Source organism: Corythoichthys intestinalis, chromosome 17 (assembly GCF_030265065.1).
Source record: "Corythoichthys intestinalis isolate RoL2023-P3 chromosome 17, ASM3026506v1, whole genome shotgun sequence".
Lineage (NCBI taxonomy): Eukaryota > Metazoa > Chordata > Actinopteri > Syngnathiformes > Syngnathidae > Corythoichthys > Corythoichthys intestinalis.
In genome coordinates this window covers 24,124,352-24,139,939 of record NC_080411.1, presented here as the reverse complement: position 1 = coordinate 24,139,939, position 15,588 = coordinate 24,124,352, and the positions used below count along the sequence as shown (strand labels likewise).

The window sequence follows — 15,588 nt, the reverse complement described above, 5'->3', positions numbered from 1 at the left end:
TAATTTTGGGCCATTTAAGGTCATTTACCAGTTAACTTTCAGTTACTTCCTGTTTATTTTGGGGTATTTTATGGGTCACTTCCTGTTTATTTTGAGTAACAGAACAGGAAGTGACCTGGGAATCACCCTAATGAATAGGCAGTGACTCAAACTCAACAGGAAATGACCTGTAAATGCCCTAAAATGAACAACAAGTGACCTGTAAATGCCCTGAAAATCGGACAGAATGATTGTGAATGCTTTGATTTCGAAAGAACGAACGTTCCAAGTCTAAATGGATTGGGCGTCGAGCACCGTCAATGTAAATGTAGCCTTAAAGTTAACTGAGACACTATTATGGTGGAAGATTTTGGTAGCAACCTGTTGGTTTATTTTTATTTATTTATTCATTTATTTTTAGACATTGACACCATTTTAAAACGATATCGCGATTATTGGCAGGAGTATATCGATAATCTTTTGGGATACAAAGTATCACGATATATCACCATTTCGATATTTTGTCACACCCCTTGTAGAAACAGTTTAGTTTAATGCTAACAATTTCTAAACCACAGAAAAATACATTACTGATATTACTGCAGTGTGCAATGTCACAATATTGTAACTGGTCAGTACAGTCCTATATGCAATAAATAGGATATACAGTATTAACCAATCAGCTTTTTTATAATGATGGCTAAATGTGAGTGTGTAACATGAAATAGCAGCTATTCAAAAGCTGCACTGTATGGGCACAGTTTAGGTCAGTGCCACATTGTGAAAGGGCCTTTTACGTTGTTTTCCTTTCTCTCTTGTTTACTTAGCTTGGTCGTGTAATGATAGGGATATTTGTAAAACTCCCACTGCCTCAGTCGCTCACAGTGTTTGTCCTTCAGGCAGGGTGAGCGTCCTCTGCAACACACAATGATTCCTCTTTCTTCACAACCATGTTGCATTCTATACTTCTGTAGTTGGTATATGACCCCCCCCAAAATTTTTTTGAGTGGGGTGTTTCCATATGAGGAGAGAACAAAGATCCTGCTGTTTCTCTAGATTTATGTTATTTCCAGTTGAAGAATTACACTCACACAAAGATGTCGTTGTTACAATCTGTTCCTTTTTCATAATGATGTGTCTTTCTGACAATTAAAAGTTACTTTGTTTCTTTTTGGTTTTATGTTATCTTACTTATAGAAATTTGTTTAAAAGTTGTTGACACCTTAACACCCTATACTCTTTCCTTTGTGCTCAGCAGACTGTAAAAGACACGACAGTCCATAAAAAAGCTTTAGCTCTGTCTTGGTCGATATCTATCAATAAAGTGTCCACGTCTTACGAGTTTAACAGTTGTAAAAAGAAGATGAGACCGGATGCCTCTTGGGCTTCTGTGCATTTAGTTAGAAAGTGGTGGAGCCTAATTTGGAAATGTTTACAAGGGGAGTGAGGTCTACTGTAAGTGGTCAAACCTTATCCCTTGCACTCAATCCCTCACACCGTTATGTCCAATCTGTAGTGGTTGCTGAGGTAACAGGATATTTTGGGATCGTAAATTTTAGACAGCATCACAAAAAAATTTCCGTGGAGTCTATTTAGATTTCCTTTCTAGGAGAATGTGACATTATTATTGCTGTTTATCATAATTGTGGTTTTGCATTGCAAACAAAAGAACTTTGTGTCTTAAATGTTTAAATACTGTTGTGTCCCAAGGGATGATAGTATACCGCCACAAAGGTTTATGAGGGATCGGGCCAAAAGACTCATTAGTTTTTCAAAGAAGTTATTGGTTACATATGTCCTGTGATTTTTATATTTCATATTTTAAAAAGCAGCATGGAAGATTAAGGAATCAATGTTCCTTATAAGTCGATAAGATGTAATGTGTAGAAACAAGCCACTTATGAGTCCTGTGTGAGTCTTGGTTAGTAATAAAACAAAAGTACAGCATGTATGCATTCTGAATTAGCGATTCATTAATTTTTAATATTGTTTTGCATGAACTCCATTGTTTGTTAGAAATCTGTGCATATTGTCTGCATAAGTTCTGACTGCGCAGTCTACAGGTATTTTGTAACCTCATGTATATTGAGATTTGAAAGCAGCACTTTCTAATACACGGAATGAAACCAAATCCTAAACACTTAGGAAGGTAGCAAAGTAATTAAAGTAAAACAAACCTCAATGTTCAATATATCTTCATTGAGAAACAAAGTGAATCAAACAACAAGACTATTCAGTTAAATGAAGTGACGATCTATTACACAGTGCTTTGTCCATTCACTACTGCTGTTTACCTTTAAGCGCCAATGTTATCCTGGCGTCTGCGGGCGCGATTGACGTTTCCGTTATTTCAGCAGTGGTGATAAGCTACAGTCATTGGTGGTTTACAGAGCCCCTTTCATGTAGACGTTGATAGACGTTGAAATGGGCACAGTGTGGCATGATATCTCAGACGAAATAGAATATTCACACCAACTGCAGCCTGATTTGTTGTCTGAACGGGGTCATTTTACAATACTTATAATTATGCATCATGCTTAAGCATAGACTTCATTATGTATTCACATTCCCCATTCACTGCGTCATGGCTTCCCCCTTCATTTATTAGCAGTCGGTCACATGCAGCGATCTAACGCCGGATTTAGTGTAAAAAGGTACGAAAGCTGTACTGCATACAAATAGGAAGGATTGTCTCAGAAGTGATTTGTTCGAGGATTCAAGGTAATTATTATTTTTTTTCGTACCATGCATGCATTTTGAAACGTGAAAAAAAAACAATTGTAGAAATTAGCAGCTACAGCATTGGCATTATACTTCACAATATTTATGTAAAATAACTGCTAACTGCCCATTTTTTGCTTTTAACCGAGAATCGAGACTGTTTTAAGTCCATATCTATAAAGAATTCAGGGATTTTAGCATTTATTCACGAGAATTTAACGGAAAAAGCTCTTTTTCCACATATGGCGGCCGCTAATTTGCTTACCGACTAGCATCACAGTTTGCAATATTTACGTAAAATAAATGCTAACTGCACGTTTTTTTTTTTTTTGTGTGCTTTAAACCAAGAATTGAGACTGTTTTACGTCCATATCTACAGAGAATATAAGGATTTAAGCATTTATTCACAAGAATTTTCAACGGAAAAAGCTCTTTGTCTGTGTTTCCCCTCGGTCAGCTTTGACGGAGATAGAGCCCCTATGAATCGGCCCCGCGCCCCGTGTCACGTCAATACATTATGAAGTCTATGGCTTAAGTAACATTATATCACAATCTATCTCTAGTAATTACTAATTACCCAAATAAAATGTATATATATTAAAAAAAAAATATCAACAATAATAAAACAATATTGCATTGTTTACTGAAGTTTTATCTCTGCTCATTCAAGAAAACACAATCAATAGCAATATTTGTTAACACTAGTCTGTGCCTCAAATAACAATAATATGGGCTTCTGAGTTTGATATGTTACTGGTTAACATCTGACAAGTGGAGAAACACATTTTCTGACATGGGAAGCTCAGCAAAAAATTCCTTGGTTGTGTAAGTCCTCTATAAGTAGATGGACGCACCCCAGTGGCTAATTGTTACAAGATGTGTATTTGGCATACCGCACACCAACGATTGAAATTGACCATCAGTAAAAATGTATTCTCCGCCACGCACCAAGCAATTGAACTACACACTGATAGAATGAGCACCACATACTATTTAGTGGTGCACTGCAACAGTAAAAATACATCCCTGTGTCAGGTTTTGAGGTGCAACATGCAGCATACTATATTTGAACTAGAACTACGATATATAAACATTACGTAATTGTTAAAAAAGGAGCATACTTGTATTGCCAAAATGTGAGGAAATGTACAATAAAAGAGTCACGACTGAGTGGACATAACATTGTTATTGTATTGTATTGTATTGCCCTTTTTCAATTTTGATTGGGTATTACACTTGGAATTTTTTGAGACCATTCACTTCCGATTCAACAAAAACGAAAAGACTCAAGTACTGCAACTTCTGAAAACTTGTTTTCAAACTGCACAGTGCACAACAATCTAGTCAGTTTCAGTCACACTACTAGGTGTACAATGGGCCTGAGGGACCACAATTTGTAGTAATTAGGGATGTACCTAAAGCAAAATTCTTGGCCGAAACCGAAAGCCGAATATTGAAAATCAAAAGGCCAAATAATACACATGTATACAATTAATGTTTCATTTCATTTTATAAAAATTATTTTTAAAAAAATGTTTTATTTCATTATTTTCCGATTAATGCCCTTTTGGCCTGCCACTATCCCTAGGTAACAAACATTCTTGGAAGTTTGGGACACTGGAAAAATGGGTCTCACGTCTCTAATTGCTAAGCTAAATGAAATCGCAATGTACGTTGTGTGGAACTGTAGTTCACAACAACAACAAAAAACTGCTGTTCTCACCAAAACTAGGAAAGCGCTTTACAAGGCTATTACAGTCTCTCCTCCTTAAAATAGACCCGCTGTTTTCTTGTGCAACAAGTGAAATCGATCAGGAACCAGGTGAGTGGGGCGAGTCCTAGCTAGCGGCGGCATAGCCGAGCGAAGTCGCTCCCAGCTGGATAAAACGGCGACTGGCAAAGGGTTGTGGAAGTCGCGGGAAAAAATGTGACAGAAAGAGGAAGTGGTCGTGCCATAAAAATATTGTACTTAACCACAGCAAATTCACATGTATGCTTTTAAATATTACATTATTTGTATACTGTTCACTTGATTAAACTCCAAACCACTCACGCACGAGCTCAAATGCAATTTACTTGATGTGACACCAGACATCAATGGAAAGCAACTTCGGAACTAGCATGTAGCAGCGCAGCAATTAAGCAAATTTATTTCATTTTCCTTTATTTAACAAAATATATATTTCTTTCCTAACTCAAAATACTTCCAAACCTGTTGGCTGTGAGACAGTAGTGTTAGCAAGACAGCATCAGGAAGCGTGTTGCTTATTGACGTATTTTGATGACGTAATCACAAGAGGACCAAGGTTCTTCATAGTATTTGGTGGTAAACTTTCAGTCTGCAAAACTGAAAACCGACAGTGCATTTTAAGCTACTTTTGGCCGATAGTTTTGGGTGGCGAATTTTTGGTCACATCTCTAGTAGAAGCACATTACTAGGGTTGGGAATCTCTGGCATGAAGCCGATTCGATATGTATCTAGATACACAGGTTACGATTCGATTAAAAAAACGATACATTTTTATGGCCGAGCGATTCGATGCGATTTGATACAGTTTAAGAACAATACGGTTCGATATAGAGTGAAAACGATACGATAGTAAACATTTGTTGTGTGTGTTCGTACAGTATTTTAAACATATAAAAAAGACCACATTTCTAATAGCAAAATTAAACAACAAAATTTCATACCAATGTTATGTTTTATTTTTTTATGGGAAAAAAAAATAAGGCTTACTATATGACCGTCATTTTGTTGGATGGGATTGATAATAAAACTCCAGTGACAGACAACAATAAAGTGCAGTAATTCAATTACTGTATTTCCTGGTGTTTTGAACACAAGAGGTAAGTAATTTAAGTGCAAACTTTCAACGTAAACATCTTACAAACAAAAACTATTAATTATATGCAGCAGCTCTAGAAAGAAAAGAATTAAACCTGCTAGTGTTATCATAAATAAATAATAAATTATGCTTTACGACTGGTATAATTGGGGGAATAAAATCAAGGCATTTTAGGCAGGTCAATAATCATTACTTTAACCTAATACACAGCAAAGTCATTCAATTATGCCTGTGCTTCCTCATTTTTTATTCCTCATCACTGTCCATATCTTTTTTTGAAGGGCAGATTTTTCTTGAGGAAGATCAACTAATCCACATGTTCATGTTTAAGTAGACTGCGTTTCGTGGAGACAATATGCCACCCTTTCCACCATTGTAGTGGGTTATTTTTAAGGATTAAAAACTTACGATTTCTGTACCGCTCCACACTTCACACAAGCTCAGTCCCATGCGAACATATCTGGCTGCCTTCATCACTTCAAAGTCCGACTTTTGTTTTCCTGGGTGCGTTGAAAATCAATCGCTGCATGTTGCTGGCGTCGGTGATCACACTGTCCATTGTTTTAGCATGTTGCTTCGTTGCCACTACTAGTTTCGTTTTGGGCTGTGAAGAAAATGCTACGGAGCGTGCGTTACAGTGGTTTCTTTAACTCTCGCATTGTTATGACACGCCCGTGACGATCGGGTAATGATGGCGACTAGTAGCGGTTCTGCCGAAATGCATGGGAAGTTGAGGCAACCACGACCGTGAGTAGTGCTTGTCCATATTATATCAGGCGTGCGGTCTCGATCCAAGTGCGCTGTGTGGTGAATGACACAAGCGCAGCATGTGAAGTAAAATATTAAGCAACGCATTGAGCTACGCATTAGAAGCCGATTCTTGTGCTCGCGATAGCCGAATTCTATTTCTACTATCGGTTCATTGAATATTTAATGGCTAATTACTGTCGAATGGTAACTTTACTATCGATACATCTGTATCTCTCACCTGTAAAACCGGATATCCGGTCGAATCGGTTTATCGTTCTCAAGCTTACACATTACACCGAATGACTGTTGCACAAACTAAACTGTGTGGTCATTGAGGACAGCACTTCCTGGCAATTACAGCCAAGTGTTTTGATGACAAAACCGACTCCATCTGGAAAGAAATGACACATGACTATATCTCATTAGTTCACACTTCTTCACATCTCCTGCATTGTGATTATATCCGTTCTCACCTGTCTCTTGCATCATGCAACTGTTTTGGCATTATAAGATTTGACCCTTTTCTTTTTGGTCGTTAAGCTCATACGCCTGTTGTTTTATGAGCTGTTACTAAAATACCGAGGTGCTATTTTCTACACTTAAAGTGTTCGTATGTTGATGTGCAATTTAGTGACAACAGATAAAAGAATGTTTTTGATGTGCCACTTGCTGTATTACAAAATTAGAATTCTATTTCAAGACCACGGTTGACACTTCAAGTGCCAGTGATGCTATCAAAGTGCCACACGTAGTTAAGAGTTGATGCAAGAGAAAGAATCCAAATGTCCTGTATTTTCCATTATTTTGCGCAAGGAGAAAGTGTAGAATTAATATTGTGACTCAGTCATTGTGAGTCATAGGGTGGGCAGGTTTGACCTTGGCTGGCTGAACTGAGGAAAGGACAGGAGGCGACACAGAATCAATCTAAAAATAGATGGCTGCAAAATCCTCTTATTCTTATCACCATTCTATTATTTGCATCTGTTCAGCATATCTGCCTGATCCAATTACACGAAGAAATTTGAAATGTTAAAAGTACTCAAAGATACTGTATATAGAGATTAGACAAAAAAACTTACCTTTGTATCAGGTCTTCCAGCCTCTTCCCGTGCTCCTCGTCCAGTTCCAGCTGTTTCCGTCGTGCCTCCTCCTGTTCCACGGCCATTCCCTGGAGGAGCCATCGCTCTCGCATGGCTTTGGACTGCAAACAGAGATATCTCAGGTGATGCTGCTCCTAAATATAGAGACCCTCTTCAGCTAAGCTTGAGGAAGGACATGTCTTCCTGTCTTCAGTCAACTCTGTCTGAGATAAATAAACCATGCAGGTTAAAAGGCTTAATAGTAAGGTTAAAGTGTCTTTGACACAAAAAAAGCATGTTTATTTATTATTACATGCGGTAGAGAACATCTTCACAATGTAGCCATCACTATAGCAGGCCGAAGGACTGTGGATTCTACTGCGGATTGGCTGATTTTGAAGATTAAATCGTTTATTTTTTTGCGTCACGCCAGCCCAATGTGCTGCAGGCTTTTGTTGCTACACCAGGGAGATTGGTGTGAGGCTTTTTGGATTTCCGAAAGATTCTTGTTCACCCCGATGAGCAAAAGAAGTCTGACAAACGAGGAACCATTGGACGGACACGGAAGTAAGTAAGCGTCGTGTTTTAGATTATGTCAAATACTGGGATCGTGGCAAATGTTTTAATAAGGAAATGGCTTGCATTTTGTGGGTGACAAACCACCGAGAAGGTCACACGACTGGTGGCTTGTCACACACCATGGTCGCCGGACGATAAAGGCGTGCTCGCTGAGAATGCGCTTTCCTCGGCTTGGCCACGAGCAGCACCCCGCTCCAACGTTGGCCGGTTTGTCCACCGGAAATGGGCTATTTTCGGTGTTCATTCCCGGCGACAAGCACTGCGTGCCTGCCGGGGCCACAGCAGAACGATGGGCCGAAACTTGCTCGCCGCCGGGGGCTGGCCGATCGGTGAAGACAATCAACCCTGCCGCCATGTGTGACATGAGTCGGGGTAGTTTTGTGTGATTTTTCATTTTTGAATGGTGAGAAAAGCCACTCGGTATGGGTTACCATGTCGCAAAGCTGTCACGCCTTCTGTTTTGATTACGCTCTTTCCTCCGTTGCTGAATCCGTGGCAGGGAAATGACAAAAACCGGACTAACTCCGGTGGCATAAAATACCGTTCAGGATGTTCAAGAAGTCGGCAGTTTTGACCATTATGAAGTAATTTTGCCCTGTCATACTGAATAAATGCATTTTTAACATTTCATATTCCATTTAGCATTGGACTGTTATTTGTCATGACCATACCATTTATTTAGACATTGAGGAAAAATACTTAGATACGGAGAATATCCTGTAAAAATACTGGAGAGATTGAAACGATGATGGCATTTTGCTGCTCCCTGTCGCATTTTCTCCGTTCTGAATCTTTCCCCTCAATGGGCTGAATTGTAAATCTGCTGAAATCGTGAACCTGCCGATGTCATCATCCAGCTGGGGACGCTAGAGCACTATAATGACAGGCGTGGCTAAACAGCAGATTAAAGACTCATTTCTCCTCATCTGCGCTTCTTTTGCGCCAAATTGTTGTATATAGTCGAATTGTCTCAAAATATGATTTTAGTTCACATTAAAATGCTATTTAAGACTTTTTTTTAATCCTGTCACAGGCACTTTAATATGTACTGTAAAAAAAAATTATATCACTTTACTAAGCCCTGATCTTAGACTTGCAATCAATTCAGTTTTCTTTTCTGTTCGAATGCCTTAAAGTCAAAAGGATTCCGCGTTCAGGGTGTGGAGTTCGTGTCATTAAATCTTCTGGTTCTTTGACACTTTGCTACATCTCTCATCATGTTGCGCCCTGACCTGAAACCTCTTTAAGTGTCTGAAAGTTCAGCCAGTTTAAGTTTATATAACAACTACACAGGGGTGAAGGAAATGGCTGAATAATTTACTGTACTTTGACGTTTACTTGTTAGCTGACCATTACGTTCAATCTGAGAGGCTGCGGCTGTCCTGATCCAACCATTGAGTTCAAGCCTTCTTTTCCTCTCAGGGCACCAGGCCCCTGGAGGGCATACTACAAAGCCTTCGTCATGCTACTTGGCTGCATGGCACTCAGGCGTAATGGCCATTTAATGGGACTCTGTGACAAGATACTGATTACATCAAGCTGACTGTTGGTGTATGCGTGAAAAGTAAACAGAGCAGTGTGCTGACTCTAGGGGGGTGTTTCGCTCAATAAAACAAGGTGTCCAATACTGCAGATTCTGCTGCAATAACACTATTGATTATTTCATCATGGATAATGTTACTGGCCCAGTCAATGCCTTTACAAAAAGCTAAGATGTAGTCAGAAAGGAAGACAAAACAGTACGCTCATTTTAGCCTTACATTTTTTAAGCTTATGCAGCAGACACTGCAGAATGATAAATTTAAAATCATGCAGCTGTGCTTTTATGAAACAAATGTCGTCAAACCTTGGCTTGAAAATGTTTTAAAGAATGCAGCAGTAAGCTAGTATGTTTTGTACAGTGTTAACAAACTCTGTTGTTTAAGTTCATTTAAATTATTCATGCCATAGTAAAACATAGTGGAGTTATATCTGTGGAGTGTGATATGGGATGCATTGTTTAAGGATCTCCTTGTGTGGGTTTTAATCTAGTGCTTAAGGTTCTATCCAGCATCCCACTGTGTACATTCTTTGCTTCATGTGTGCAAGAAGGACTCCATAGCACAGAGTACGACACTTTAATGGCCAAAAATATGAGGTGTACATGGCTTTAATCAACAACCCTTTGTCAAAGTTTCCATTAAGTGGGTGTTTAGAACTGGAAACCAGCAGCAGTCAGGAATCGAACTTACTTAATAAAAGACTCTTTCATGCCAAGTCTTTAAAGGCCTTTAATTAGAGGAAGGAATGTATTTTTTTTTTTTTTTTTTACGGGATGGATATTTATAGTAAAACTGGAACCCACGGCCTATTTCCCACGCATTCTATATCTCTGCAGCATTTCAAATCAATTCACAGTCTAATCTTAATGACTAGTTTGTGATGTCATAATCAGTGTTGTTAATAAGGGCGTTAGAATATAATGGCGTTACTAACGGCGTTATTGTTTTCAGTAGCGAGTAATCTAATTAATTACTTTTCTCATCTTGGCAACGCCGTTACCGTTACTGAGGATGGAAAGGTGTGCGTTACTATGCGTTGCTATATTGGTTGAATGACCAGATAAAAGTCTGAGGGAGAGGGACTCACCGAGACGACAGAGCAGAGCAGGAGTGGGGAGGAGGCAAAAAAGTTGTGACGCCGAGCAAACGCGATGCTAGGTGGCTCCAATAATACCTGACTGTAGCCGATAGCCAACAAACTACGCCCACATGATATGGTAAATATGTTAGACATGGTAGATATCACATATATATATATATAGAACTAGATGCGAAATGACAGACACGGGGGTGTTAGTAACATGTACAGTATAGGTAATAGATGCGTTAGAAAACAGCCGCCATCCTAAAGCAGTAGACTTCTTAGGAGGGCTCTGTTGTAGAGAACCTTCCTAGCGAACCTAATTAACTTCTTATCTAAAATACTCCTAAATCGGCAAAATCTTGACTTGCATCTATTTTTAAATGATGAAACAGTTTTAAAACTTCCACATGTCAAAAGTAGACAGAAGGGAACTAATGCATTAATGGGAGCAATTTTACCAACTTGTAACGGTTGATTCAGGGTAAAGGGTAAATTAGGGTAAAGAATTGGGCTAGGGCCAATTGTCCCAAAAACCTTTTACACTTAACATAGTGTGACCTAAGTTTATTTTATTTATTTATTTTTTTGAGGGAAAAAAAAAAAATCAAAATATGAAAATTATCACCAGTTACTTTGCCAAGTAACTAATTACTCTTACATTCAGGTAACTGAGTTACTTACGCAATTACTTTTGGGGAGAAGTAATTTTTAACTATAATTTATTACTTTTTTAAAGTAAAATTAACAACACTGGTCATAATACAAGTTGGTTATTCCTGTCGGTGTTACATAAATTAACAAATAAATAGTTTAAACGGAAATGATGGTAAAAGGTTGACATTTACAACAGGTCAAATGGTGTTACTTCTTTGAGTGATTTGTCTCTAGGTATTTGAAGTTCTGATCATGTTTATGAGGTCAAGGCATTTATCACATGGTGAAATATTCAAGAGCACAGACTTTACTCTCTGCTGCTCTAATTTTTGTTGTTGTCATTTTTATGTATTTATTTATGTTTACATTAATAACATGTACGCGGTCTGTTGCCCATCATTAAAATAGTGTTTAAAATAGTGTTAATAAATGTTTTGAACTATCAAGCAATGTATTCCCATAGCTCTTGGACATTTTTTTAAATGAACTTTTTACTGTGATTTTTATACTAATTCCCCAAGCATTTTAATATCAAAATATCACATTCAATCATCTGAGTGAGCACTGAAAACCTTCTTTGAAATAAAACAAACAAAAATACAAACTAACCTTGAGATGTTGCAGTTGCAAAACCAAATCATCAAGCTGCCTTCTCTTGTCTTCAATCTCAGTTTGACGTTTTCGCTTTTCCTGCATGACACAAAGGGGGAAAAAAATATTAAACACCTACAATTAACGTATCCATCCACCTATCCTTTATACCGCTTATCCTCACTAGCATCACGGGTTGCAAAAAGGCTCTGCCTTCACTTCAGGCGTGAAGTGGAGTACATCCTGGAAAAACGATTTACTCACATTGAGACCTGAGAACAATTTAGAGTTTTTCCCATGAAGCATGATTTTGGAATGTTGGAGGACATCTGTGTACCAAACAAAATCCACACAAGCACAAAGCAAAACTGGGGCTATAATTTGAATCCATCAACATCAGAACCATGGTTCTAGAATGGTTTCTGCAGTAATTGCAGCAGTTTCAACCAGTGGTTTGAAAAAATACAGCAAATGGAAATGATAGAAAATGAAGCAACTTCCCATTCAAACAAGGGCGTAGGTTTGGTCTCAGCATTGGTAGGGACGATATAACAGCATAAGTTGCATGTACACTTTTTGCTGGGGAGAGGACATTAATAACACCAGATTATTGAACAGGAGTCATGGCTACATTTCTCACAAATATGAACGTAATTGATAAATGATCAATGCAAAAATAAATCTGTATTGATTTACGGTTCAGTTCAAACCTTTATTTTAAAAAATGACTAAAGAAACATTTTGAATACTTCCTGAATTAATGCCTGGATTTTATTAGAACATCTGAATTGCAATACTTGAACATAAATTATATAAACATACACAATAAAGGCAAACTTGTTAATCATGTCTTAAAAATCCAGGAATGCAACAACTAAACATTTGTCTTATGACCAATCAACATTGTCCGTCTAAATATACGTATAAATTAAATATACTGAAAAAAGTCAGGGTATGACAAAAATAAATTAAAATGGAGCCTTCCTTCGGGTAAAACACTACTGCTTTTGTCCACAAGCACAGCCAAGCTGAACAAAAAATGAAAACTTTTTACCTCGATCATGATTAATGTATGATTAACAGAAAAAAATGTCTGTATAGGCTACAAATAAAAGAAAAAAAATATATATATATTTTAAAAAATATATCTTTAAATAATGTAATAATGCAAATAATACAAGTCTTCAGCCAATAAAACATGCGTCTGAGGGGGGAAAAAATGGACCAGCACACTCAGCAAGTGATAAGGGGTAAATGTAAGTCTGAACATAATGAAAGTGAATCACTTACTGTATTTTCCGCACTATAAGGCACACCTAAAAGCTTTCAATTTTCTCAAATGCAGACAGTGCACTTTATAATCCGATGTGCCTTATATATGGATCAGTATTGTTTAATCATGGCATGACATTCCCTTTAGCGCAGCACTATCTAGTGGATGTATAACGCAACCACAACCGCGACTACTACTACTGCTACTGCGCCTTATATTGCAGTGAGCCCTATACTGTACATGAAAACAGTTTTAAAATACCGTAATTTCCCTAATATAAGGCGCACCAGTGTATAATGTGCACCCCAAATATACATGTAAAATCTAGGGAAAATTATTGTACCCTGTAAAATCTAGGGAAAATTATTGTACCCGTTTATAACGCGCACCGTAATTTTAGCACCAATAAATAGAAGAATACAAGAAAACAGAGCTCATGTACAGATACAGAAATGTAATTTTACTGACTGGTGAAACACAGCACAAGCATAGCATATTGGTAGTTCAAAACATTACCATAAACAATATTTACGGTAATAATATGTTTTGACAACTTCTCCAACTTACCAGAATCTAGGAGAAAACAAAACAGATGTGGCTTTTCTTTTAAAGGCTGCTGTATAACTTGCTCGTTTCATCATGATGAATAATTGTTTCTTCCATGGATTGATACGGTAAAATGAAAGTGAGAACGTAAGTTGGAAATCAGAGAGAGCTCATCGCTGTCGACACGACAGTAACAATAGGAACTATTGTTATTTAGGTTTGAGTTTCCCGAGGGACAGATATAGTTGACGGACACACACAGGAAGACTGTGTTGTTACGTTTGTTATTGACCGAGTTGCGGAGCTGCAATAAACGTTGACTCAAATGAGTTCAAGAAACTAAATTCTGTGCTTTATGAAGAGTGAAAAAAGCTAAATTTAACCCAGATGAAATCATTCGGACGATCAGAGTGAAGTATTACCGAAACAAAATGGTGACATCACGTACCGTAATGGTCGGCAACGGATCGCCGCATACGTTTCTTCAACACAACGTGGCCATGTCAATTAAAAAAAAAATCGGGATATACATATATATATAATATATACAGTATATATTTCTGTCCCCATCCATGTACCCGTTTATAATGCGCACCATGATTTTACAAGTAGATTTTGGGGAAAAAAGTGTGCGTTATATTCGGGAAATTACGGTAGGCCATTAATTGAAGTTGCGCCTTACACTCCGATGCGCATTATAGTGCGGAAAATACGGTAATAACGTTAGAGTCAATTCAATCCTTACAACATATGGGAAGACAATCTACAGTGGTATGAAAAAGTATCTGAACCTTTTGGAATTTCTCAAATTTCTGCATAAAATCACCATCAAATGTGAGCTGATCTTTGTCAAAATCACACAGATGAAAATACAGTTTCTGCTTTAACTAAAACTACTCAAACATTTATAAGTTTTCATATTTTAATGAGGATAGCATGCAAAGAATGACAGAAGGTTGAAAAATAAGTAAGTGAACCCTCTGCCTAAGGAGACTTAAAGAGCAATTGAAACCAATTTTACCAAACATTTTAAGTCGGGCGTGTCCAATCACTGGTGAGTCGTTTAAAGATACCTTGCCCACTATAAAACACACACCTAGTAAGAAATGTCTTGATGAGAAGCATTGTCTGATGTACATCATAGGTCAGTCAAAAGAGCTGTCTGAAGACCTGCGATCGGGGATTGTGAATTTGTATAAAGCTGGGAAAGGATACAAAACCGTCTGTAAAAGACGTCCACCAAAGATGACACCAAGAGTTCAGAATACTCAGAGAGGTAAAAAAAAAGAACCCTAGAGCGTCTGCTAAAGACTTACAGAAATCATTGGCACAGTCCAATATCTCTGTGCGCACAAAAACTTTCTGTAAAACTAGGCTTAGAATGGTGTAAATGGGAGGACTCCACGGCTGGAGTCACTGTTGTCAAAAAAAAAAAAAAAAAAAAAAAAAAAAACATTGTTGCTCGTTTAATGTTTGCAAAAAGGCACTTGGACACTCCACAGAGGTTTTGGCAAAATACTTTGTGGATTGATGAAACCAAAGTTGAATTGTTTGGGAGTAACACACAACGTCATTTGTGGAGGAAAAATGGAACACCTCATCCCCACCGTGAAGTATGGCGGAAGGAGCATCATGATTTGGGGCTGTTTTGCTACCTCAGGGCCTGGACAATTTGCAATCATTTATGGAAGAATGAATTCAAAATTTTATCAGGATGTTTTGCAGGAAAACCTGAGACCGTCTTGTCAGACAGTTGAAGCTAAAAAGAGGATGGATGCTGCAACAAGACAATGATCCAAAACACAGAAGTAAATCAACTTCAGAATGGCTTCAGAAGAACAAAATAGATATTCTGGAGTGGCCAAGTCAAAGTCCAGACTTGAACCCCATTGAGAAATTGTTGCATGACCTAAAGATGGCGATTCATGGCAGACATCCCAGGAAT

General features: G+C 37.9%; 1 protein-coding gene across 1 annotated transcript in view; it reads right to left on the bottom strand.

The window, feature by feature from the left end:
- Positions 1 to 15,588, bottom strand: part of LOC130905081 (A-kinase anchor protein 2) — a 149,053-nt gene that overhangs the window by 82,843 nt on the left and 50,622 nt on the right. Inside the window, exons 3-4 of the mRNA XM_057818098.1 lie at positions 11,843 to 11,923; positions 7,376 to 7,497 (exon numbers count right to left, since the gene is read on the bottom strand). Coding sequence (XP_057674081.1) covers positions 7,376 to 7,497; positions 11,843 to 11,923 — 203 coding nt within the window. The remainder of the gene's footprint in view (positions 1 to 7,375; positions 7,498 to 11,842; positions 11,924 to 15,588) is intronic.